Source organism: Lathamus discolor, chromosome 11, assembly GCF_037157495.1.
Source record: "Lathamus discolor isolate bLatDis1 chromosome 11, bLatDis1.hap1, whole genome shotgun sequence".
Lineage (NCBI taxonomy): Eukaryota > Metazoa > Chordata > Aves > Psittaciformes > Psittacidae > Lathamus > Lathamus discolor.
In genome coordinates this window covers 12,834,844-12,861,574 of record NC_088894.1, presented here as the reverse complement: position 1 = coordinate 12,861,574, position 26,731 = coordinate 12,834,844, and the positions used below count along the sequence as shown (strand labels likewise).

Genomic DNA, 26,731 nt, shown 5'->3' with positions numbered 1-26,731 from the left:
TTACCACCAGCTCCAAAAAAGGAGAGGCTGCTTTCTGTATGACCTGCTGGGCAAGACTCAGAGACAGGATAGATACCAAAAAGTGGGTTTGGGGTGAAATATCTGCATGCAAACACATGCACTGGAAGTTCCTCACCTTGGGAAAAACCTTGCAGGTGCCTGAATTCATTCAGCATTCTCAGTCTGGACAACAGTGAGAGACCTTATAGCGGAATGAGGGCACGTTGCTCCTTCCTGAGCTCTGCAGCAATCCAGACATGGGTGACACAGCAGGAGCACGTCTGCTTTGTGCATACACCATCTGGCATGGAGCTCAGGAGATGCAGCCATCCTCATCAGAAACTTGGCCTGCACTGGTTGTACCTTTACAGTCCCCTCAGGGCAGTCAGGCAAGGCTGTGCTGCTCAGGTAGGACATGAAGTGCGTTCTTCACCTGCCAGGAAGAAGCTCTGCACCATTAATGCTGGGCTGCACCCCCAGAGCGTGGGCAGCAGCTCAGGGAGGGGATCCTGCCCCTCTGCTGTGCTCTGGGGAGACCCCCCCTGCAGCCCTGATCCAGCTCTGGGGCAGCAGCACAAGAGGGACGTGGAGCTGTTGGAGCGAGGCCAGAGGAGAGCATGGAGCTGCTGCGAGGGCTGGAGCAGCTCTGCTCTGGAGCCAGGCTGAGAGAGCTGGGCTGGGGCAGCCTGGAGAAGAGAAGGCTCTGTGATTGGATTTATACCTCTGCCTTGGCAGTGAGGGGTTGTATAATGCTGTTCCTACACAGAGAAGGACACCAAAGTGCTGGAGGAAAGTGGGAGTTCAAACAAATCTGCATCTCCTGGTAGATCCCTACTTGCTCTATGGGGCAAACACTAAATTGCATCGAGGGACAAAATACATTGAAATATGGATAAAAACAGGCTGAAGAAGGATTTAACAGCAGGTACAAGTTGGGGGCTTCCTGAACACATGGCAAGCCTGGGCAGGTCTCTCTGGTGTAGTAGGAGATGCTGATGCGCGGGCAGAGGCTGGAGGCACACCATGACATGGCCCTGGTCAAGGGTTGTGCCAGGAAGCCAAGCAAGGCTCAGCTTCACCAGGTTCTGTTCTTCTGACAGTTTAACAAGCAGAAACACTGAAGACACGAGGTGAGCTGTAAGAACATTTGTTTGATGAGGAGCATTTCCTCTGCCAGCTTCCCTTGGCATACATAGATGTAAAAAAAAAAGCATTATGATATTAATAGCAGTAACACTTTGTGGTGATGGGTGTTTGAGCTCATTCTCTGTCTGAGGTCTAACGAAGGCAGAGGAACGTGCAAAGTTTGACAGGGCTCGTTGTAAATCTCATGCTCTGGGGATCTGAGGAGGCAGGAAGGAAACGGTGCTTCGTGTGGGAAAGATGAGCTCTTAAAATGGCTTGAATGGGACCGTTGTGGTGTCTTGGGCACTGGGAAGAAACTGGTTTGTATCTGCTGAGGAGTGGCTGCAGGTTTGGTGCTGAAATGTGTTGATTTTTGTAGGAAACAACAGAATTAAATCCTCCTGTAAGTGAAAAAGCCAATTCAGCCTTAACCGTAAAGCTGCTAGCAATGACTCCACAAATATATGGAATATAATAATTATGATAATTAATAAAGATAATAATACACTAAAGCCTTGCTAATGACTCAGAGGCTGCTTACTAATTACTGCATTTTTGTGGATAAACAAGCCAGAATAATGCCTCACAAAATACACTTTGTTCCCTTATTTTGACAACTCTCGTTTAGTTTTAATTATTTATACTCCATAATATACCAGTCACTCTGCTTGGGAGGGCTGTGCAAAAACAATGAAGCTCTAATAATTCAATATGTCAGTATTTGCTGGAACAGGGAAGGAGGAAACCAGGATGTGTGCAGATCAGTTGAGCACAAAGTTGTCATCCAAAGTATTACGTCTCTATAATGCCTTTGACCAAGAACCCTTGGATCCTCATGGAGAACTCCCAGAAGCCGAGCTGCTTCCCTGCTGAACACTGAAGGCCTGATGCCGAGTCTCCTGAAAAATCAAATGGTTTGAGAAATAACAATAAATGTGAAGTAGTTTTTGTGCACAAATCGATTTTTAACATCAAATCAATATTTTTTCCACCATCACAAGCGCTAAAAGTTTGGTTTTAGTTTAAATGTGAGCTGTGATTTTTACATAATCACTTGATTCCCAGCGCTGGCATTCCCTCCAAACCCCAGCCCACCTCCCCTCTCCCAGTTTTAGCCACACTCTGGCAATGGAAGATGCTCGTGGAAGAACTCGGCATTAGTTTAGCTCAGTTTTCCAGCTAGAGAGTCCTGCAGGGTGCATGTTGCAAGTGTCATGATGTTTACGAAGAAAAAAAAGGCCATTTCCACTGGAGATTTGCCAGCAAACTGGCTCTGTCAGCCTTCTCCTAGCTCTCTGCGAGCATATGGATCGGTTGCAGTAACTCGCTGTACCTGGAAGTGGAATAACATACTGCAAAAATGCTCTGTATATGATAGTATGCTCCACTGGGCTGGTTTTCTGAGGGGCCTGCTGTGAGAAGGAAGGAAGGGGTATTGCGCAGAGCCTGCAGTGTGCAGCAGGAACGGGGGAGCCCCACATATCCCAGGGCTACCCTGCCCACCCTAGAGCATCCTTCTTTCCCATGGGATCTGGGCTTTCCATGCCAGTGTGGGGACTGGGAGGGCTGCTGGCTGGCCATGGATGACCACTGCTCCTCCAACAGTGGGGTCACACGGGGAGGTGGCCTGAGGTGTTGGGAGGCTTCAGGTCTGCACGCCTTGAAGCCAACCCTGGTGCTGGAGGCTGAGACCGGCTTCGCTGAATGAGAGTGTGCAGGGAGATGCAGGCTCTGCAGGAGCGGGGCCTCCGTTCCGGCGTGGATCAGCACGATGGGAAGCATCCCTGTCCAGGGGTGGGCAGCAGGAGCTGCGCAGGGGGGGCAGGAAGCTGCTTGGCACCGTCCTGTGCTGCGAGGAGGCCAAACCGGGCACGGCGAGCGGCAGAGGAGCCGCGACAAGGTCCGCACCAGCCAGCGGGAACCGGTATCCCCCGCGGCCTGCCGCTGCCCCGGCCGCTGCCGCAGCCTTGCTCTGAGCGGGTGGGCCGGGGGCTGCCCGCCCGTCCTCCCCCCTCGCAGGCGCCACTGAAGGGCTCCAGCCCCTCCGGAGCCGGAGCCGCCCGGCCCCGCCACGAACAATAGCGGCCCCGGCGCGGGGCGGCGCGGAGCGGGGCGGGCCGGGGGCCACCGCCCGCCCCCCCGCCCGCCCCGTCCCCGCCCCCCGCGCCAGAGGCACCGCCGCCGCCGCCGCAGCCGGGTCCATGCCCGCTGGAGCCCCCGGCTGCCGCCGCCCGCTCCCCCGGCATGGACGTTCGGTTTTACCCCTCCGCACCCACCGCCGTGGGCTCCCTGCCGGGCGCCGACCCCGCTTGCCTCGGGCCGCTGGATTATTATCACTGCAACAAGGTACCGGCGCGGCGGAGCCCAGCGCGTCCCGCCGGGGCTGGGAGCGGAGCGGGGGGAAGAAAAGTGCCGGCGGCGGCTGGCTCCTGCGGGAGGGGATTCTGAAAGTGGTCTGGAAGCGGAGCGGGCAGAGCCGTCGGGTCCCGGCCCCGGCGGGGCGGGGGAGCCCGAGCCCGCGGCGCTGCTCGGGACAGGCTGGGAGCGGTCACGGCCCCTCGGGGCTGTTTTCTTCCTGCCACCGTGGGTTTATTTCACGTCCTCCCCCCGGAGCGCTCGGCCCGTAGCGGGGTCCGTGCGGGTTCGGTTGTTGTGGTTGTTGTCGGGCACTTTGCTGGTTGTTGTTGTTGTTGTTGGCGGAGGTGTTTCGCACCTTGTTCGCGGGGCTGCGGAGCCGCCGCTCTGAGGTTACCGGTACCTCCGGGTCCGGTTTGGGGTGCGGGCTTCCGGAGCACCAGCCCCGCGGGGAGAGGTCCCGGACCTGCGTTTTCCTCCGTTCACTGCAGCCGCAGGGCAAAGCACCCAGTTCTTGTAACGAGAGAGGGACCCGCAGGGGACATCTGAGAGCAGGGGAGGTGCTCGAGGAAATTTCCTTCATCCTGGAGGAGACGAGCGCAGGAGACGGATGCTCTGCTCCGCGGATGAGGAGTTCTCCGAGTGCCGCCGGTGTGGGTGAACCGCGCTGAGGGTTCGTCAGCGAAGCTTTAGGAGTCAGAGTCGTTTGGAGGACCGAGACATGCCCCCGGCTGCATCCTCCCGGTCCAGCCTCGGGGAATTGCGCTGATAAAAGTTAATAAAGGGAGGAAACTGCCCTCCTGCGTGGGGACCGCAGCTCGGGGTGCCCTCGGCTCGGCTCGCTGTTGTGGTACTTCGGGATCAAACTCTTTAGAAACAAGAGGAAGGAAACCTGTGCGGCTTCCCAGATTCAGCACATTAATCTTTATGTGCCAATATATGTATTTAAGTGTTCTCCGTCATTTGGGCTATTTATCTCTTTTTATTTAGCTGTAGCAAACCTCAGAGTTTGTGTTTATTTTGAGATGCCTGATTAAGCTGAAAGGAAACAACTTAAATTGGTTTCTTCTGCACCCTCGTACTGCTCGTTTTAAACTGGTTTATTATCATTGCCGTTGCTCTTAAAATGCTAAATACGCTCTTAAAATACTAACGAGAGCCGGGTCACCTGGAAGCAGGTCGGCCGCGCCCCTGAAACGTCAGCCGGCAAAGAGTGTGAAAGCTGGAAGTCCGGGATCGTATGAGTGTGAGCTGCTGGGAACTGCGGCACCCCCAAATCCTGCTGGCTTTGGGAACTTGGGTTTACCAAGAAGTTGTTAGATGTGAACATTGCTTTAGTTTGTTTCCCAGTTTTCCGTGTGGGAGCTGGGTCTGGCACTGCCATGGTCCCGGCGCCCTCGAGCAGCTCCCACCCGAGCCTTGGGGCGCACACACAGGGCCCCACATCGGCGGCTCATCCGTGGCCTGAATCCCTGAGATTAGTCCCGGATTAGGCGGTCTCAATGGATCTGTGGGTCCTTGCTGTTGCGCGGTGCTGCAGCGGGAGATGGCACCGTCGGGGTCTGCAGCGAGCACAGCCCTTGAGGATGAGGAGTGCGTTTCTCCAGGGTGGACGGGACACCCGAGAGGAGCACCCCGGTACTGACCACTGCCACCAGATGCTGCTGTTGCCACTGCTACAGAGGATCTTGAGGCAGCGGGCGGAAGGAAGTGACTTACCCTTTTCTGATATTCAGGGCTCTCTTTTTTTCTTTTCTGAGTTATCAAATGTCATTTGCTTGTGCACGTTTCTCTGTGGGATGAGGCTGCCGAAAAGAAGCCAGAGATGAAATGGGTCGACTTTGTTTTCCTGGCCGAATGCAGGTAGAACAGTTGTACCTTCAGCGTCACAGCGTGGTCCAAACCTATTGCCTGCTGCCTTCGCTTCAGGGAGCTTCTCCAGCCAGTGCAGGGTGCTGTATGGCTGAGGATCGCCATCAGCATATCATTACCTTGTGCTCACTATGGAGAGTGCTGCCTCATGCTTCTCGGAGCTGCATGGGACCCTGTGGGAAACTCCAAAAACTCACACTGGTCCCAACCCCATCACTCCCATCCAGTGCTGGTGGCTCATCCCAGAGCTGGGCTCAGCCAGTATTCGCCTCAACACGTTTCCACTTTAAAAAGCTACAGAGGAGGGGAGGGTGGGCTGGAAGAATCAGTTCTCTCTCGCTACTGCATGCAGGTATCCCGGATGAAATCCGTCTTTATAAAGGACCTGGGCAAGAAGCACTTACAGGCTCTTCACTGTCCTCCCACTTCACCAAAGGTGCTTTAAAGCTCTTTGGTTTAAAGGGCTTATTTTGTGCGGGTTCAGCTTGATTTTTCCCTAAGAGCTGCTTTGTTTATGTCTTTATTTATTGGGGGTGGAGGCAGAGAGGCTGGGAGAGGCTGTGCAGTGTCACTGGGTATAAATAACTGGCTGAGAGCAGGGCAAAGCTCTGCCGGCACACCCCTCACCAGCGAGCTCACCGGGTAGATGTGCTATAGCCCAAAGCATCCTGAAATGTTAATGTGATTGTTTTGTGCACTTACTGAACATTATATTGTTACTGTGAGGTCTGCGAGCTTGCCTGCATGCTGCAGTAAGCCACAGTTTCTCTTTGCAGCTACAGAGGTGCCTATTGCGTATCAGCATTTCCATTTTTAAAAGGACAAGGGATGTTTAGAGGGGTAATGAAATGGGAGCGTGCATGCAGCCAGGGCGTCCCCACAAGGAGGGCATTTCCAGCCTTTCTTTAACTGCTTTCTGGAGATTTCTAGAAGGGCTGGCCACTGGGAGGGAATGGTATGGGGGAGCAAGGGGCTAGACACCCATGGGTGGAGATGGTGGTCCCTCATGCCCCAGGCAGGGTAAGAAGGAGCCTTTCCCCAAATGCTGAGTGCATTTGGGGGAGGGGGTATTTATGCATTGGGCATGCTGATGGCATCGAAGCAGGGACAAATGGGTCCCCACCGCAGGTGATCCCGTGTGGAGCAGCTTGCTACGGAAGCTGGGAAGTGGGGCTGACCCCAAACATCCCTGTACCTGGTGAGCTGCTGCTCAGAGCCTGCAGGACTGGTGCTCTTGTGACTGGTGCAACTGGTTTATATGGTTGCACTGGGCTCAGCCCAGGGTACAGGGGTGACATGGAGCACCTTCCTAGAGCCACCCAAAATCCCCCCCAGGGTGCACCTCAACCAGCATTCCCATGCCTCTCACCTCCTCCCCATGAACTGAATCCATGAGCTGAATCCAGGACCTGCATCATTGGGACTGCACAGAAGAAACACCTCTCATGCATTAAGTTGTCAGTCACAAGGGACTGGGGAGGTTCAGCTGAAAGTGCTACCATCTCTTCAGGGAGCCCTTGTCCACACTGTGGACACCCGTGTCTGCCATTGACCACCCAAGCCCCACTGAAGGGAGCACCTACCACCCTTTCTTATTCCTCTTAAGTATGGGCTTAAAACCCCTTTGTCCCCTCTGGCATTTCTCCTGGGGTGTTGGTACCTGCTGCAGACCCCCCTCCTGCTCCCTTGCTGGTGATGTGGAGCTTTCACAGCATCTCGCTGTTGCATGGGTGTTGTGATGGTGTTACAACAGAGGCAGCGCAGCCCTGCACCACATAAGGGGGTTGTTGCTCTGGGCTGGGATATTTTCATATCCCTCCAGTTGCTTTGTGGAAATCTGGATTTTTTTTTTTCCCCACTTCAACTCAAAGGAGACTATTTACATCTTTATTTCACAATAAGTAAACCATGGAAAAATGCATGCAGTTTTGTAACACAGGGTTTGTTCTGCTCTCAGCAGAGCTTCAGCGGCGGAGCTGGTGTGCAGCTGATACACCATCAAGGATTTTCCTGGATCTTAAATAGTTTAGGTCCATGAAGTAAGAGAGGGAATTTTCCCTTTTCAGCCTTCACTTTTGCAAGGGAGGCTTATGGCAGGAATCCTGCCTGAGCACAGCACCGTGTCCTCTTTCACACAGTGTGTGCTGCGATGCGAGAGGAGTGAGCCTGCTCCCCAGAGGCATCTCGGGGGGAGTGAGTTAACGTCTCTGTGTTCCTCCTGCAGAGACAAATTTCAATATACATTCTTCTTAGTTGCTTCTGGTGTTTCAATGCCCAGGCTTGGTTAGCACGATGCCTGATTTCCACTTAGGGCAATGATTGATGGGAGGAGAAGGACCCAGCCTGGGAATACCTAATCCTTGTGGAGGAAGCACACTGCTGTGACACTGGGAGTACCCATGGGCACCTCCAGCAGCTAATGGGAGAGACGTGCTGGGGAGGGCTGTTAACCCTGTGCCATTCCTGTAGGATTCATCAGCACCATCAAAACTTGTCCCAGATCTTTCTAATAGGACTCTGTGGCTTTACATCTCTGCACACCCCCTGTGGCTTGCCTTTTAGGATGATAAATTGATAAAAACCCCTGTTTTGCCAATACACCATCATAAATCATGGATAATTAAAATCTGCTGGTCATGAGATGAGTATTAATCTGCAACCACTGCTCTCTTAAGAACACTTCAGAAACAGGATCTGAGCTGCTGGAATGAGCTCGGCTTGATGTAGTGAATGTATTTCTGTGGAGCATTCTGTTTTGTTTTGACTTTTACCATCAATTGTACATTGCAGGGACAAACGGGCTCCCTTTTTCACTGCTCCAGAACTGCTTTGCTATTCTGGAGGATAAAATATATTCTTTTCCTTTCTACTTTCTAAGCCCGTTTGGTTCTGAAGGAGCATAAATCCTTCTTTGGAGATGGAGGATTTTGGATGGGGAACAAAGTCCGGCAAATTTTTAATTTGGGGCCCATTTTCTTCTCATTTGGCAGCTCCTTTGGATTTGCAAATGTGGATTTTTCATTTTTTAGGCCCTGAATATGGGCGAGGGTTTCCTCTGACAAGTGTTTGAGCCCCTCACTGGGACAGCCCTGCTTTCTCCAGAGCCATCTTTGGTGGGTTGCACAGCAGAAAGCGTTTGAAGCTCCATTTTGCCTTAGGCTTTAAGTCAGGGATTGGGAGCTAAATAATGAATGCCCATCCATTCATAGAAATTGTTGTTCTCTCTGCGTATGCAGAGGGGAAGCTTTGATCTGGATGTTTTCGGAACAACGGGAGATATTTTGAAGCCCGGTCTGGCTTGTGTATAACAACATGTTTGTTGAGGCCAGTTCCGAATAACCTTGTTGAGGGCCTGATCCATGAAGTCCTTGTAGCAGAGGAGTCATCACGAGACCAAACACTCAGGGTCACAATCTTGCAAGTTTCTCTGATTCATTTGTGATGCTTTGAATCAGTTATAAACATTATCTCCTAAATCAGTGGTCCAAAGCATACTGCATTATTACCGTGGGGCAAATCCTTGTGCATCTTTGGACTTGCCCCTCTGAGCTTGCAACAGGCACCAGGATCAGGCTGTGCATCCATAATGGAGAAAACATTCTGCTGATAAATTGTGTTTTGCTTATAACAGATCAGAGCATCCTATAGCTTGTATAATGCATGGCTGCTGCTTGCTCGGGCAAGAGCATTTCTAACCCTGGCAGAGCTCCTCCAGGGCCCTGCTTTTGCTAGCTGTAAGAATGGGTGCTGCTGGCTCCTTTCTTGATGGTTGTTGTCGCCTCATTGTCATCAGATTTCTGCAGCAATTGCAGAAAACTCCCTATTTTCCTTCTGCCTTCCCTTTGTATCTCTCTGCTGCTGGATACCAGGGGCAGGAGGTGAGGACTGTTCCTGCCTGAGCTGGAGCATGCTGTGCTGGGGAGGTTATCCCTGTAGGTGCACAATTGTTCCCTATTACCTTTGTGCTCATCTGTTTTGTTGGGTTTTTTTAACAAAATGAGCTCTAAATGCTTTTACCATAAGTTAGGTTATATCTTTCAGTATAAATGAAGCATATAATTGTGTTTTCCTAACAGCTCTACATTAAAAATAAGTTATTGTGCTGCTAATGTGTTTTCCTTGACAATTTTCCATCCAGTGAGTGCAAGGCTTCTGTCTGAAGCTGTTGTGCGCCTCCTTCTCTGCCTCTTCTTTCTATGTTACTCTGCGTTTCTCAAGTCAGGGTAAAGTGTTAGAGTGATTCCAGCTTTGATCCCATTAATTCCTAATTGGAGGTTTGAGCTCTAATGTTCCACCTTTGTGATTTTACACACACGTTTTCATGTAATTAAAGCCTAAACCGGGGGATGCACAGTTCAGCTGCAAGGGGGAGAAAACGTGCAACCAAACTTACTGAAACGTCTGATCAAGCCACTCAAAAAGCCCCAAAGTGCGTGAAAACGGTGCTAAATTGCCTGGGTTTGCACTTATATGACCAGATTTCAATATTTTAATCATCTGCATCCCCCCCTCCTCTTTTCTATATTTCCTCCTGGTGGTTTTGTTCTGATGGATGCCATTACTTCTTTGAAAAATGGCATTGGCTGCTGCGTTGCCTGCAGGCAGAAATCTTTGCATTATGCCACAGAATCTCTCTCCTCTGCTGTAATCTCTTGTGTTGATTGGGTGACCTCTGCAGATATAATTAAATCTCTTCTGAATGACTGTGTGGTTTCAGTTCAGCTCTGAGGCCAGTGTAACTGGTAGAGAAGTGTTAAATTAGGGCCCTGGACCAGTCATTGTTATTATGGAAAGATTATTTGAGCACTGGTTTCTGTTGGTTGGAGCTGCACGTGGATTCTGAGGAGCCTTCTCTGCAGAAATGGGGTGGGTTTGGTCTGAGGCAGTTTCTTGACATCTAATTACAGCCTGGACATAGGAGGCTGGACCACGCGTGTTGAAAATGGGGACATTGTTTTGTTTTTCTGTCGGTTTAAGGACCAGCCTCTTGCTCTCAATTTTTTTCCCCTGTGTTTTCTTTAAGCTGTGTTTTGATGCTGCGAGGGCTGGAGCAGCTCTGCTCTGGAGCCAGGCTGAGAGAGCTGGGCTGGGGCAGCCTGGAGGAGAGAAGGCTCCTGAAGGGGAGACCTGAGAGCAGCTCCAGTGCCTGAAGGGGCTGCAGGAAACCTGGAGAGGGGCTTGGGACAAGGGCCTGTAGGGACAGGCCAAGGGGAATGGCTTGAACCTGCCCGAGGGGAGACTGAGCTGAGCTCTTAGGCAGAAGCTCTTCCCTGTGAGGGTGCTGAGGCGCTGGCACAGGGTGCCCAGAGAAGCTGTGGCTGCCCCATCCCTGGCAGTGCTCAAGGCCAGGTTGGACACAGGGGCTTGGAGCAAGCTGCTCCAGTGGAAGGGGTCCCTGCCCGTGGCAGGGGTTGGAACTGGATGAGCTTTAAGGTCCCTTCAACCCAAACCATTCTGTGACAAGGATCTCATGATTTAGAAGGATCTAGAAAAGGAGGGGTGGATGGTATAACGCTGCAGCTCTGCCCTGAGTCTCTCCTCCCTCCTCCTGATGCCCATCTTCACTTCCACACAACTGAAGCCTCCAGCCACTGTCCTCCCTTTCATCCAGGTTGTGTTTCCCCAGGACTGTGCTGTGCGTGCCATGTGGATCCTGTTCCACCTCAGCAGTGGCAAGGAGTGTTTTTTTTTTTTCCTATGGGATTAACTGGATCCCATCAGCAGGTTTTTCTTCCTGCAAAACCTACCCGTGACTCAGAGTTTCCATTCCCATCTGAACTAAGGGAGGCTCCATCCCCTTTCTCCCGTCTGCCTGCCTGCACACTGCACTCCTCTTCTTGGCTTTAGAGAAAGCCATCACCTTCCTCTTCGTCTCTTTTTGCTTCCAGGGAGGAGCCTGTGCTTGCCTGTGGTCAGGGGTTGGGAGATAAGGGTTGTCTTGTGTCTCTGCCATCTATTCTCTGTGTGAACTGGGCTAGGTCTCTGTCTCCAGTGGGTCATGTCAGGGTACCCAGGTATTTGGGAGTTATTTATAGGAATAGTTTGAGCCATCCTGAGTGCTGAGCATCCATTGCAGAAGACCTGGGTCCTTGGAGAGCTGCACCCTGAAAGGCTTCTCTCTTCCAAAGACATGGACATCCACATTTATACCTATGAAAGTTCCACCTTTCCATCCTGATTTATGGAGTAGTTTATTCCCTGAGCATCTCCTCCCTCTCCCTGGGAAGGTGGTAGTGCTGTGCAGCTCATCAGGAGTTGTTAAGCATCTTGGAAACCCTGAAGTACAATGGTTTCAATGTGAAGAAGGACCCTGTGTAGGGGAGGAGGTGGGGCAGACGGTAGGACAGAGAGCTTGGTTTCACTGCAGCTTGTCCGCGTGGGGAGCTGGTGGACCCCATTCCTGCTCCTAGCAGCGTGCAGGCTGAGCATCTTTCTCCCGCAAAAGCTGGTCAGTGATGAGCTGTTTTGCTCCATCTCCACCATCACCTTGCCTCTACACCATGGGGAAGATGCTGCCAAGGGCCTTCAGGGCAGGGGAGTTCAGGAGCTCCAGGTCTCTTTGGCTGATGCTGCTTTCTAGCTCTGAATTAAAAGACTTTTTATTTGATCACTTATAGTTACTGAACCTGAAAATAAAGGTAATTGTTTTTTCTCTGTCAAAAAATAACAGTTTGGATCCATTCCATATCTCTCATTTTCCACGGGTGCTTCTTTGAAGAGTGGGATTTCTTCACCATGGAAGAATGATGTGTTTGTAGGGAACTGAGTTTCTAATTTCTAGTGTCAGAAGAGGGGCAGTGTGCCCCAGAGCCCTTAGTGAAAAGGAAAGAAACTTGGACAGGGTGGAAATTCAATTTATGAAAACTTTAGAGGAAGTTTCCTATGGGAACACTTAATTGAACGTTCTTGGTTTGTCCCAGCTGATGCAATGGGCACAAACTGCGCCTGGAAGAGGAAAAAGCAGAAATACTGGAGGGGGAAACATGAACCACAGAAGCTGGGGCTTGCTGTAGCACTGGGAAATCTGTGTTTCCCTGATAGGATCCTGCTCTGTTTGTCCCTGTTAAAGCCAGGGAGGCAACTTTTCCCCTGATGTGTTATCTTGTCTCGCAATAGCATTCAAAGGAGAAGAAGAATGTGCTGTTAAAAATATCAAACTTTGGGGAATGGCTGCCAGACTTGACTGCTGATAAGCATTGTTGATTGAAGATCAAACAGCCCTTGAAGGAAAAACCTTCCAGCAAGCACCATGGAGCTAACCCTGCAGCCAGACAGTGAGGTCAGGCCGGATTCAATCTGGGTATGTTTAAGAACCTGTGTTGGAATTACAGTCTGGGCTCCTCCAGCCCAGACGGATGTTGGTGGCACGGTGGGTTTAAACCTGATAAATCTGTTAAAGCTGAGAACAACATTTATTAGATGCCAAGAAAACCAGAGTTATGATTTCATTGTTAGGTGGTAGTTTTGTTGGGGGCTTTTCCCCCTTCCTTCAGATAAAGACCTTGCCCAGGAGGAAAGGCTGTGGGTCATAAAGTGGACTGAAGACCAGTGGCATGTGTTAACTAATTGAAAACCTGTATTACTGTGTCAAGGTGGCAAATTAATCGTGGGTGGCCATCTGCTTGCAAACCACGTTGTTCTGTCCTGGGTGTACCAAACAGTACATGTGGAGTATTCAACTCTTTGATTTAAATCAGCCCAAAGCATAGGTGTTTTGAAAACTATGTTAAATCAAGTTTTCCGCTAAGGGTTGGGCTTTGAAAAGGGGGAAATATGACTGAAATGGTCTTTTTAGTTTCATAAACCACCAGCCCTATGAAACAAGGTGGTTGGCATTCATTTGGGGGAGGCCAAACCCAGGTGGGAATTACAACATGTAACTTGAGGCATCAGTGGAAGCTGGGTACCACATTTGCATGTGAGCACAAAAGAAACAAATACGTGTTTAAAATCATAGCTGAGGCTGGAAGGGACCTCTGGAAGTGTATTTAAGATAATTCCAATTGTACCTTCTGGGACTGAGATGGCAGGAGAGAAGAATATCAATATCCAGCCTGCACCTACTGCGAGCCATAGATTTTCTGCTCCTGTCCAGTGAGAGTCTCAGTGGTGACGGCTGCAATCAGATGCTAAATAGGAAGTTGTAATAAAATGGACTTTAGTTAGAATTAGTAAAATGTGAAATGCCTCATTCCTTGGAAAACATGCAGTATTGACTGAGATTTAGAAATACATCCTGTAGGAGCAAGGATCCAGATTGCAGGCTCCGGAGCTGGCTCTGGCATCCTTTCCCTGTATGTGTTACTATTCCTGTTAGAGTGCAGGGTTTCATTTATTTCAGATTTTTCCTGGAAAGGTCACAGTGTGCAACTGGAGAGGAAACCAGCGAAGAGCTGGGAACAAGGGCAGCCTCATCCGAAACCACCATCCACTTCTCCCACTCCTGCACTGGGATGTCGCATGCATGCGGCTTCCCCGCTCCCAGGCTGTGGACTGGGCTGGAGTCACACAAAGCCCCTTTGTAACATCCCTGCCATGTCCAGCTGCACTGGAAACCTGTTTTTGTTCTGGTGTTGGTGGTATCTAAGGGCTTACTTCCCAAATGAGAGGTGCTGCACATTAAACCTGTGATAGAGAAGAACGTGCCCCAGTTCAAGTATAACTACCATAAACTCCCGGAGCAGAGTCTGGGTACTGAATTTCAGGGGATAGAGACAGAATCTAAATGTAAAGATGAGGCAGTCATTAACGAAACAGGATCCTTGTATCATGGGCAAATCCAGCATTATAATGGAAACTTTTCTGATCTGAGTCTGATTCAGTCCTGTTACCCAGAGCTGCTCTCCAGGAGCTGCATGTAAAGTCATAGATTCCTTTCCCATTTGCAGTTAATTGTCTGGGAAATGGGGATTTCAACATCCTCTTCTTGTTCTTCTGTTCTGAAGCTCAATCGGGGCTTCTCATTTGCCCCCTGTGTTGGAAGTCTTGGGTAGCTTGGAGGCAGGAAGAGCATGCTGCTGGATGTGGGGCTTTAGCTTGTGTCGTCATCGTGCCATGAGCCCAGGGATGGTGCCAGCTGGGAAGGGATCCTCTGCTTGGCAAAAAAAAAGGTCTCGAGAGCAGGCTGCCTCCTTAGCAGAGTTACAGCAGGAAGGCTGCAGGACCCGGAGGTTTCTGAAGAGCCCTGTGCCTCTTCCCAGCACTAGGTCACCAGGACAGAGTGCCAGGGGTGTCATCCTCAGGTGCTGTGAAATAGGGCTGGTGGTTGCTGTCCTGCTTTTATTTTTCCCCTGTGTTTTTTTAAGCTGTGTTTTGATGCTGCGAGGGCTGGAGCAGCTCTGCTCTGGAGCCAGGCTGAGAGAGCTGGGCTGGGGCAGCCTGGAGAAGAGAAGGCTCCTGAAGGGGAGACCTGAGAGCAGCTCCAGTGCCTAAAGGGGCTGCAGGAAACCTGGAGAGGGGCTTGGGACAAGGGCCTGTAGGGACAGGCCAAGGGGAATGGCTTGAACCTGCCCGAGGGGAGACTGAGCTGAGCTCTTAGGCAGAAGCTCTTCCCTGTGAGGGTGCTGAGGCTCTGCAGAGCTCATTATCCAGTGGGATCAGCACCTTGGTCCATGCCTGGGCATTGCTGAGCTCCACAATTCGCGTCTGTGAGGCCAGGGGTGGCTCAGCAGGAGCTGCTCAGCCCTCCCGGCTCGGAGCCCTGTGCGTGACAGCTTTCCCTGCGCTGTGTTTCAGTGGCAGAGGCTTGACTGGAGAGCCTTGATAAAGCAGAGAGCTCAGTCTGACGGGTGTGGGAAGGAGGTGAAAAAGGAAAGCTTAATTCCCTGCTCAGCTCAGCCGTGACTCAGGTTTCGTTTCGCATGCGGAGGTTTCCCCTCTTCCTCCCTGCTGTCCAAGTGTTGCTCCTGTTGCATTTGCTGTTTATTTGCTTCCTAGCCTGGGGGCTGCTGTGAGAGGTGTCTCTTTGCTCTGCCGGCTGTTCCTGATGCTTCGTTTTCCTTGCTAATACCAATTGTTCCTGCCAAAATCATTTGGTGGTGTTATGTAAACCTAGAATCACACGCTAACGCTCTAATCCGGGTGCTCCAAAATGTGCTGGATGGGATTCACCCCATCAGGCACATTGCACTGGAGTCCCCTTGGCTCAGCAGTCACCGGGGGTGGGATGCCACCAGCCACAACATTCACAGCCAGCATCACCGTGGTCACTGGTTGCTTTACTGGGAACATGACCCCGTAAATCACTCAGGACTGGGATTTAAGCTGTTTGCAGAGCCTGGCACCTGCACAGTAAGGCTTGCTTTTGGCAGTGGGGTCTGTGTTTGTGCCATTAGGTTTGCAGCAGTGTGGCGGATGCTGTGTGTGTGGTTCTGTGCTAGCACCAAACAGCGACTTGCTGCATCTCTGCCCCGTCATGGTCCCTGGTCCAGGGCAAAGCTTGCTTGTGCAGTCCCCATGCTCCAGCTGATGGATTCGAGCTCCTGGAGCATCTTCATGGAGATACTGTGTTCCTGCAGAGGCTGCTGGGTGGGCACCTATTCTCCTATGCCAAAAAGCATGGGCCCTCCTCTGAAGTGTGCACACTCTCTTGGTGGCAATCAGTTATTTACCGGGAAAGTGATACTAACAAAGATCTTAATGAATTTCTGAGCAATGCTTAATATGATTTGGCAGCCAGAATTATTTGAAAGAAAAGAGAGAGCTCCACCATTGCTTTGTGCCCAACCTCTTCCTCGCACATGCCACTCTTTCTGAGAGATTAAAAAGAGATTAAATCCTGCTGAGCTGGCAGGTGATGCTGATGAGTGTTTGGAGGGGATTAGGGTAAATCCATTCCTCCTTCTGATTTAGCTCAAGATTTGAATTCATTGATAAAATTTGCTCAGGTTACATCTCTGAAACCTGCTCCAAGCCTGTGAATCTGCAGGGGTGTAAATGAAGGCAGAACATGTTTCTGGAGCAGAAAGGCCAATGAATTAACCTTTATAAGGTTCATGAATGTTCAAGGTGACTGTACATCTATTCCTGTTGTAGTGCCCAGTTAACCCATGCTGCCACAGAATTAAAGGGTGCCTGGGCTGGCTCCTTGGCTGCAGGAACCTGGCCTGTTGCTCCTGATGCTCCTGCTGCACTGCAGCATGGCTGTGAGTTGCTCTGCAACAACCGACCTGTGTGTGCAGGATGGCCTGTTCACATGTCACTTAAGTTTGAGCCAAAAAACGCCATCTCTCAAACTAGGGATGAAGTGGAACATGTTCAAGGACTAGATCCAGCCAATGCTGTGTTGGTGTTGCGGCTGCTGTTTTTCTTCTGTGGTGCCATTGCAGTGGGACTAGAGGCTAAAGAGGGTGTTCTTGGAAGCCTCAGGGGTGGTGGGGGATCCACAGGGGTGGTGGGGCTCCACAGTGTGCTGCTATACTGTGATCCAGCATCAGAAACATTTTCAGAGGAGCACTGAGACCTACAGTGGTGCCTGACCACTCTTACAGTGAAGGAATTGTTCCTCAGCTCCATCTAAACCTCCCCTGGTGCAGCTTGAGGCCGGTTCCTCTTGTCCCATCCCTTGTTCCTTGGGAGCAGAGCCCAGCCCCTCCTGGTTCCAGCCTCCTGTCAGGCAGTTGTAGGGAGCTATCAGGTCCCCCCTGAGCCTTCTCTGCTCCATCTGAACCCCCAGGTCCCTCAGCCGTTCCCCATCACACTTGTGCTCCAGGCCCTGCACCAGCCCCATTCCCTTCTCTGGCCCAGCTCCAGCCCCTCAATGCCTCTCTTGTAGTGAGGGGCCCAGAGCTGAACACAGGATTTGAGGTGCAGCCTCACCAGTGCCCAGCACAGGGGCACAATCCCTGCCCTGGCCCTGCTGCCGCACTGGTGCTGGTACAGGCCAGGATGCTGGTGGCTTCTTGGCTGCTCATGTTCAGCTCCATCAATGAGCACCCCCAGGTCCTTTTCCATGAGCAGCTTCCCGTGACTATCCTGTGAGCACAAATTCACAGCAACCGCTCAGTGAAGCTGTGGTGCCTCGGGAGGTGCAGTCCCTGTGTGTCTGCTCGCTTCAAAGCCCCTTGGGCTGCAGCTGTGAAGGGAGCGCAGTGAAGTTTGGCTGCTGCCGCGGAGCAATTTGCTGTCTGTAATTTGGTGACTTGTATCTCTCATGAAAGAGAGCGCTGTCAATGTGCTGCGGGCCAGGAGGAGCACTTATCCCCACTGTGATCTGAAGTTCCAGGCTCTCTACAATAGGACTAAAGTCTGAGATGGTCTGAACATCTGATGGTCTCTTTGCTTTCTCTGAGTTGCTTTGGATTTATACAGCTATAACAGCACACACAGACCCCTGCTGATCATTATGGATGTTGGTGGGATGGGTAGGTAAAATGAAGCTCAATGGTAAGTCACAGGCAGCTCTGGATACTTTCAAGAAGGTAATGCTTGGGAATACTTTGGAAAATAACCTTCTTTTGTTTTTCAGTGTGCCATTGGAATACCATTTTTCTAGAAGTAGGGGGAGAGACAGCTTGAAACTAAATATATTATTAAACAGAGCTTCCTTAAGCTCTGTCATTAAGCAAGAGGGTTTTGAGGGAAGTGTCTTCCAGTTTCCTTATCATGTTGCTGCACAACCTGGTGTTTGCCAATGAGTGTGTCTTCTTCAAAAGAGGCAAAATATGAAGTTAAATTCACTATATGGTGGAGGAGGATGTTTGGTATCCAATTTTTGTGTGATGATGGTAGTTTGGTTAAAATCAAGTTACCTTTGTATTTGCTTAGTTTAACTTTAACCAGGAAAATAATGGCTGTTGTAATGTCTCCATTAGAGGAATATTGTTTTAAAGCGCTTTGGGGTTACATTAGTTGAGTGCAAAATGAATTCCTGCTCTGGAGCAAATAAACCCCAGTGGGGCTGAATGCTGGGAGCTGACAGCTTGATGTGGGGATGTGCTCACAGGCGGGTCTCCAGGGGCTGGTTCTTGATGGAATTCATCACGCTCCTCTTCCCTGCTCCTCTTCCCTCCTCCCTTCGCTCACCTCAGTGAAGCAGCATCTCACCCCAGCACATGGTTACAGCACTGACATCAAACTGGGAAGCACTGCACGGCATGGGGGGGGTGGTTCTGGACACTCAGCCTGAGTGTAAAGGAACCAGCTCAGTTGGAAAAGAGCTTTCAGCTCATCCAGTCCAACCCTTACCCCAGCACTGCCAAGGCCACCACTAACCCATGGCACTGAGGCCTCGTCTCCACGGTGTGTGAACACTTGCAGGGCCGGTGCCTGCAGCCCTGCCCTGGGCAGCCTGTTCCAATGCCTGAGCACCCTCTGGGGCAGGAATTGTTCCTCAGCTCCATCTAAACCTGCCCTGGGGCAGCTTGAGGCCGGTTCCTCTTGTCCTAAGGCACCTAAAGGCGCCTGCACGTCCATGTCTGAGCCTCATCCAGAAGCCAGCTCAGCAGAGCTGCAGATGCACACACAGAATGTGAGCTGAGGCTTCTCAAAGCTTGGCACAGGTTGGTTTTCAGGCAGCATCCAATGATGTCATATAGCAAGCATTAGGAGAACAACATCTGGTAGCTCTGCTGTCTACATGCCCACTGCAAACAATTCTTCAGACCTGTGTAAACGTTCAGTTTAGTCACATAACAGTGTGGGAAGAGCCTCTCGCAGTCAAGGCCACCTGCTTGCCTCTTCTTCTTTCACATAAAATAATGAGGATGGTGTTTTGGGTTCTGTTTTGTTTCCAGTGCAATAACTGACACTTTGAAGCAGCTAAACGCATTAGGAAGAGAAGTCAGGATCTCTTATTGCAGAGGTGTCAACGTTTTTATTTTAAGCTTAATGTTACAGTTAGCTCATTATCTCCACATTGTAAAACACAGGCGGGGAAGACTTGGATGCCCTGCTGGAGGGGTTAGTTCCTGGCTGTGGATAGGAGGTGTTTCTTGGAAAGGGTTGCTCATGCAGATCTGGGCTCTGGAGCTCCTGTTCTGCAGCCCCTCGCCCCAGGATGGTGGTTTCCAGTGGTGGATGTGGCAGTGCCTCTCCTCTGTCTGAAAGTGCTCGTGGCTGGTGTGAAGCCATGAGAGTAGACACGGTAAAAGTGCTGTGCAAGCTCCAGCCCTGGTGTGTGTCATGCTGTGCCCACAGGATGCAAACCTCCCGAACTGCAAGGGCCTTGAGCAGTTCACTGCAGTTGGAGAGGGCCTTGAGCAACCTTTAGTGGAAGGTGTCCCTGCCCGTGGCAAGGGTTGGAACTGGATGAGCCTTCAACCCAAACCAGTCTGGAATTCTGTGATCATAAGAAAGTACAGTTATTGTGCAAGTGAGAAACTGTGGTTTAATCTCATCTTTAGTTCCAGAAGACTTCTGGAGACATAGATGCCATCAGCATCCTAGAACTGTGCTATGCAGGGTTTGACGCAGACAACCAGCGTTTTGCGTCAGGCTGCTGTGTTTCGGCAGCACTGACTTCAGAAGAGGCTCTAAAATAAATAGGATTGGTCAGACATCCCTGGTGGGTTGCAAAACTCGGACTTCAGACGTCAAAGAATCAATCCCACCTCTGAATTCCCTGAGCACTATGGGCAATTACCTTGTGATGCAGTCTCCTGAAGACACGTGGTTCATGGTTTTACCAGAATCATCAAAGCTGACAGATTTCATCAATCCTATTCCTTCCTCCCAGTGACCACACGCTTGGTGAAATGTTCACATTCTTCCTTCCTCTTTCTCCCTGTGTGAAATGTCCCACCTTCTTGTATGGAACACCGCAGAGAGCACATGGCTGCCTGCAGTATGGGAGCAGCTGGTGCTGCTCTGGGAGGTGGAGCGGCAGCTCTCCAGGCTTGCAGAATGCTCCCTCTTTAGCACATCATCTTGTTCCTTTTCCTTTTGGAAAACTGGGGGAAAAATTGTTAAAGGAGGAGCTCATCTACTTTCATGCTCATCACCTTGCTACAATAAGAGGACAGGCTGCGAGAACTGGGCTTGTTCATCATCGAGAAGAGAAGGCTTCTTCAGGGGAGACCTTAGAGCAGCTCCAGTGCCTGAAGGGGCTGCAGGAAACCTGGAGAAGGGCTTTGGGCAAGGGCCTGTAGGGACAGGCCAAGGGGAATGGCTTGAACCTGCCCGAGGGGAGCCTGAGGTGAGCTCTTAGGCAGAAGCTCTTCCCTGTGAGGGTGCTGAGGCGCTGGCACAGGGTGCCCAGAGAAGCTGTGGCTGCCCCATCCCTGGCAGTGCTCAAGGCCAGGTTGGACACAGGGGCTTGGAGCAAGCTGCTCCAGTGGAAGGGGTCCCTGCCTGTGGGTGGGGTTAGAACTGGATGAGCTCTAAGGTCCCTTCCAACACAAACCAGTCTGTGGTTCTGTGAGAGGGCTGGTAGGAAAGGTGACCACTGAACTGGTAACCACTGACTGCATGGCTTTTGCTGAGCTCCTAAGCAATGAACTTCAGAAATGGAGCAAGGTCCATGCTGTTGGTGAAGATCATGAATTGCATGTCTGTCCTGAGTGCATAGAAGCTATGGTCTGTGTGGGAAGGATGGTGCTGACAGAGGCAATTTCCCCAATCCAGTGAATGGCCAAGGGTCTGCTGGCATCAAGAGATGGCCCCCAACAGGGGCCAGCACACATATGTTGACTTGGGTTGGTGTCTCTGCCTCTGCCCACTGATGGGGGAGCTGTGGAGGAGAGGAAGGGGTTAAAATGAATGCAGACTGTCCAGTGGGCATAAGCATACATGTGTGAAGACTGACTTCTCTGTTGCATTGTGCTGTTTTCATACAAAGGATTGCAGGGATCCACTCTGGACCTCTCCAGAGACCTCACTTCTCTTCCCTGTCCACACATGATGGGGAGTTCCTCCCTCACATGAGAGAGGTGCTCAGTCTCCATCCAAGGGGTTGTGTCTTGACATTCCTTGATGTATGAAGCCTTCTCTGATACTTTGGGACTTCAGCTCACATTACCATCTTCACTGATCTTGGGCATCACTTATATTTAACACTTGTTAAGTTTGGTATGAGCTGACTTCGTTAGAGAAACAGAAAAGAAAGAAACCTTAAAACATGAAGCCCAAGAGATGGGTAAATTTAAGTGTTATTAAGGGGTTATTGGTAGTGTCCAGCTGTGTCTATTGATTCAGTTCCGCAGTCTGAGAAGCGCTGTCTTTGTAATGAGTGGTATCTGGTTTCTTCCATCTCCTCTACCCTTTCCTCTTGGCTTGTCCCACCTTTGCTTCATGAGCCCTGCCAGCTGCATCCATACAGTCAAGAGGGAAAGTCGCCTTGAGATATCCATGCTTTGGAGAAGCTGTTGGACTGGTCAGAGCCCTACAGCCCCAAAGCTCCTGGTGTTGGAGGTACCACAGCTCCTAGTGCTGCTCCTACAAGTGTCGCGAGGCTGCAGCCTGAGGCCAGGATGAGGGGCCTCGCCTGGAAGGTGTTTGTTTACAGACTTTAGTTTGATCCCTTTGCAGCTCCTGCCACAGAGCCTTGGTGATGGTGAATGCTTCTCTCCACCGAGTCACTTTGAGCGGTGAGTTAAATCGCTGCATTTTTTTCGCCTCCAGTATTCAGTGTTCTGAGCTAAATTAGAATAGAAACCTTTTCCAACCGTTCCTTTTAATAAAGTATTTAGTTAATAGATGATGCATAGCTCACAAAGCTTGCAAGAATCTGACACGGGCTATCATAATATTATGATATTTAACAGCAAAACCTACTGCATTATCAACTTACCTCTATAGCATGGAGGAGGCAACAGCTGAGGCATAAAAACTAATGCTTCAGTATGACAGAGCTAAAATTGAACTTGGCAATTACCGCGTGCATGATTCGCAGTATTGTGAAGTGAAGCTACTATATAAATCAGCTCCAGTAATCACAGGGTTTAAAATTAGTCAGTTACTATTAACTCTGCCAGTGTTAGCATATGTTGGAGAATTATAAAAGTGAAAGGTATGGAATATCTAAAGTACAGGTTTAAAGTAAACCACTTGAACAAGCTCCCAGTGGGAGGATTTTAAGTTCATGCAGAAGTAAGGTTTTGGGTACTCTGAGAAAGGTTTGTGGAACATATTTAATTGCACATTGCAGTGTAATCTTTTGAATGCTTAACATCCTTCGGAAAGCACCTTTTCATGTTCCCAAAGACTTTCACAGTTCACAGAGGGGAGAGTGATGATTGAAGTTAATTTTTTCTCCCTTCCAGGTTTTTTTTTCCCGAGCAGTGCTATTCAAATAGGCTGCAGAGCTCTTCAATGCCAGGCACAGAAAAAAGGAAACAGCAGGATAATGTTTTAAAATCATTATGGGGAAGTGAAAGGCTGCTCTGAGCACAGCACAGAAATTAGCAACTGCTATGATTGCTGAATTCTTATTCAATGCAAAATTCATGGAATTTGCTGCTGTGAAAAAATAGGGGAGTCAAGTTATTTAATAGGATTCTAAATTAGGTAGGGTGCGCAAATATTTTAGGTGGGACACAGAGCCGTGTGTTGCTGTAGGAGACCGGAGCTGGGAGCAGCTCTGCTGGGTCAGATCCCTGCTTTTTGTCCAGCCCTGTCTCCTCGCTCCTTTGGTTCATGGTAACGTTTTCAACTTGATTTTTGAAGTGACACTGTTTGGGTTTTGGTGAGATGTGGCTGAAGCAGGGTGAGGGTAGGAGACTGTCTTGCTACAGGGCTTGTGCCGCTCGCTCAGGACTTGCTGCATCAGGAGGACTCGTGGTGATGCAATTCTGAATGAGTTGCATCCAGTGTTAGAGGGATGGAGAAGGAGGAGATGACACAAGTCCTCTGGGATCCCTCAGCCTGGCCTGGGCTGCTGCAAGCAGCTGCTGGGTGATGCTTCTGGCACTTAATCCCATTTTGAATGCCTCAGTCCTTGATTTCTCCCTCCCTGCACCCTGTCCAGGGAAGGCAGGCAGTCCTCTGGTGAGGTTTCCCAGCTGAATGCTTTTCCTGTGGGTGAATCCAAACCCACGTTTCCTTAACTTCATCCATGGTTCAAGGTGGTCCTGCCTTAAGCAGGCAAAATCCCGTGTGCTCCTGCTGGCGGTTCCTATCCCTCGTTTCTCTCTTTCTGTGTCTGACCTTCAGATTCTAACATAAGTCATGATGAGTTTTGTGGGCTTTCTTTTTCTGCACTTGCCTGTTGTCCATACAGCTTTGTTCAGTTACAGCCACGTCTGGTTCCAGAATAGGCAACTTGTGTCTTGTTTCTAACTCCAGTGAAGTGGAAACCTTTCAGCAAATCTGTGCTTTAGTCTTTCTTTACTTTTAGTCCCCCCATGTGTCCTAATTATTTAGTGCAACTCATTCAGCCAGAGTTTTTGAAGATGCTCATGCTCTGGCAGGGTGGAAGATCAGATTAGACTGTCTTTTCTCTCTTTCTCCTTTTTTCCCTTTCTTTCTCTCTCTCTCTTGCTTTTAAAAATAGAGAAATAAGAGGAGGACTCTGCTATCCTGGCAAGCAGCACACAGAAAAGTGCTTTGTTAATCACAGTGCAGCCTGATCAGGTGGAGAGATGGAAAAGTTAACACCGAGGCTGCTTAGGTGCTGATCCAGGGCAGCACCCGCACGTGATAACAGAGCTAAGTCTCTCTGTGATAAAGACTGAAGACTGTGAAGGTCACTGTGCACGCATGAGCCTATTTGCCATCATGTTGGGGGCTTTATATTTTGGAAATAGGCTCTGTTATTCGTCTCACCAGCAGGAAGACGTTACCTTATCAGTCCCAGATAAAACTTGCTGCATTCCGTTAAAGGCTTTTGAAATACATAATTCTCAATTGGCTGATACAGGGTAAATTGCCACCATTCTCTCTGCCAGTAACTTTAAGATTCACGAAGAATTTATCAGTACATTTAACACTTCCATTGGAACTCTATTTCTGAGGTTATGGAAATGAGCTACAAATGAAAGTCACAACTCAAAAAGCAGGAAACATGCCTGTAAGCGAGGAAAAAGCTGTCACTGGCATTGTGAAGAAAGAGAGGTATAAATAGGGCATTGGGTTAGAAAGCAGGAAATCTGCGTGCTGTGGGTTTTACTTGGAATTTCTTCTGGTGACCCTAGATAAGATTGTTAACCCTTGGCTCTGCAGACGGTTGTATGTGCTCATTTATGGGCTCTGCTTCTGGCTTTTGGGATTGTCTGCATGAGCTAACTGTTTGAAAGTGTCGCCACTCCATCAATCATGGGTGTGTGGTTTTCATGCTTAGCGAGGATCACTTCACCAAAGAGACTGGATTTCTCAATATTTCCTGTAGAGCAGAATTTAGTCTTGTCCCTGCACTGCATGGCCTGGGGAGAGACACTCTCACAGTGAAGGGTCTGTCCTCACAAGCAAGGAGGGGGATTGTGTCACAGATGTGGTGTCAGTTCCTGCTGCATATGAGCCTAATGCAGTCGATGACCACAACTTCAGTTTAATTTTATAGACAAGGTAAAATAAATAGTGTAAATCAGGGGGAGTTTTTATATATCCATGGTGGACCCAGAAGATCCTTCCATGGGAACCAGTGCCATGGGTATCCATGTGTGTTGGTCCTTGCTTGCAGCCTGCACAGAACTGGGGCTGTGTCCTGGGAGATGTAAAATCCCAGTTGCCAGGGACAGGCACGTTTCTGCCCAAAGCACACTATGGTCTTACAGCCTCCTATCAGCACTGCTGAGTGTGTAGCGTATCAGCAGAACATGATCTGGTATTTGTTAAGCCTGCCGATATAACTTTGTTCAAAGTAGGTATTTTAGGGTTTTTTATGGCATACACCAGATACAGCAATAGGTAGGGGGGAAACCATCAGGGTGGTGAGTTGCAATGGGAAAGCCAAAGAGACAGGTAACAGATAGTTACTACTAAATGAGGCGCTGAGCAGCATCCCACCCATGATAAGGTTAGGGGATGTGCATTGCATCATGCCCTCTGCAGTTGGAGATGCAGGTCTTGGAGCATCCTGGGTGTGTTGGAGCATCCCGAATATGCCCCAGGAGAGATGCTGCCTCCCCTCCTGCCCACCACTATCTGGAGGTGCTCTGGATTTTGTGGTGATGCCCTCTTCCTGGGATGACCCAGCACTGCTCCACCAGGCAGCCAGGGGAACATGGCCGTGGAGAAGAGCCATCCCATAGCAGTTAATGACTTAAAAAACATACCGAGGCAAAAGCAATGTTGTGAGAAGGGGGCATGGCCTCTCTGACACTGATGCCTTCAGTTCCCAAGCTGACACCTCCAGTGCATATGTAAGTCAGAGGGTCATGTGGGTCTGTAATAACATGACAAATGGGTATGATAGTTCTGACTGCTGCAAGCTATACATTTGGCCTAAGGAGTGATTTCAGGCTTGCGCAGTGTAAAATTGTCTCACAGCCTGAAATCACATCTCAAATAGAAATAATAACCTCCAATCTCTGCAATCCCTGCCTACTCTATAATAAAGAAATGGTGACTTCCCCAGAGATGTCATCCCAGCAGCAGCACAGCCGCTTCCCAGGAGCGCTGGCAGCAAGGAATGCTTGTCTCACGGATGAGATGCAGGAATTGGGATGTTTCCCACACGTCTTACGACTCTGTAGAAGTTGGTCATCGTAGGTTTTCTTGGTTTGGGGGTTTTGTTTTATTTTGCTCTTAGTTCAGTTTTCTGAGGATTGCAATATTAAAAATGAAATGTGATGAATGCTGTGTACCTGGGCAGGGGGCACTGATCAGCTCTTGAAAGCTGAATCTGAATCCTTCAGGGGAAACCATGAAGCATTCTCTATGTTTCTTGTCCTTTGATGTTCCTTTCCCCTGTGCACAGAATGATCAAATGGTTTAGGTTGGAGGGGACCTTAACGCTCATCCAGTTCCAAGCCCCTGCCATGGGTAGGGACACCTTCCACTGGAGCAGCTTGCTCCAAGCCCTGTTCAGCCTGGTCTTGAGCACTGCCAGGGACCATCTCACTGTGATGCTCCTGGTGCTTTCATAGGGATGTTCCTAGTGCCAAACCTGCACGCTGGCAGCCCAGTTCAGGGAGTGACTTTTCTGCCTTTGACTTAAAGCCCCAAAGCTGAGTATATTTGGAAAAGGCTTTACACTGCTTGCAGGGCCCTTTGCAGAAGCTGGAGCTGAAACCGGTGGGGACAGAGCAGTCGGCCCCTTTGTAGGCAAAGCAGAATCTGTCTCGTCTGGGGCGCACGCAAACATTTGCTCTGTGGGCTGCGCTGCAGCGGCTCTTCTCTTGGTGCAGGTTGTTTTGTTTCCTGTGGTGTCTGTGTTGCTGTTGAGGCAGTTCCACAAACCTCCTGTTTCTCCCAGGGCTGTTTGCATGGCAGGTGTTTGCTGTGATAAAATATTGATGGGGAGGAGGAGGAAGGAAGGTTTTGTTCTCCGGCTGTCCCTATCTCT

The 26,731-nt window shown here is 50.0% G+C and overlaps 1 protein-coding gene across 3 annotated transcripts in view; it reads left to right on the top strand.

Annotated features, from left to right (window-relative positions):
* The first annotated feature begins 3,285 nt into the window (after positions 1–3,285).
* Positions 3,286–26,731, top strand: part of TOX2 (TOX high mobility group box family member 2) — a 142,950-nt gene continuing 119,504 nt past the window's right edge. For all 3 annotated transcript variants that reach the window (XM_065691557.1, XM_065691556.1, XM_065691555.1), the window contains exon 1: positions 3,286–3,471. In XM_065691557.1, the coding sequence (XP_065547629.1) occupies positions 3,370–3,471 (102 nt within the window). In that variant the 5' untranslated portion in view covers positions 3,286–3,369. The remainder of the gene's footprint in view (positions 3,472–26,731) is intronic.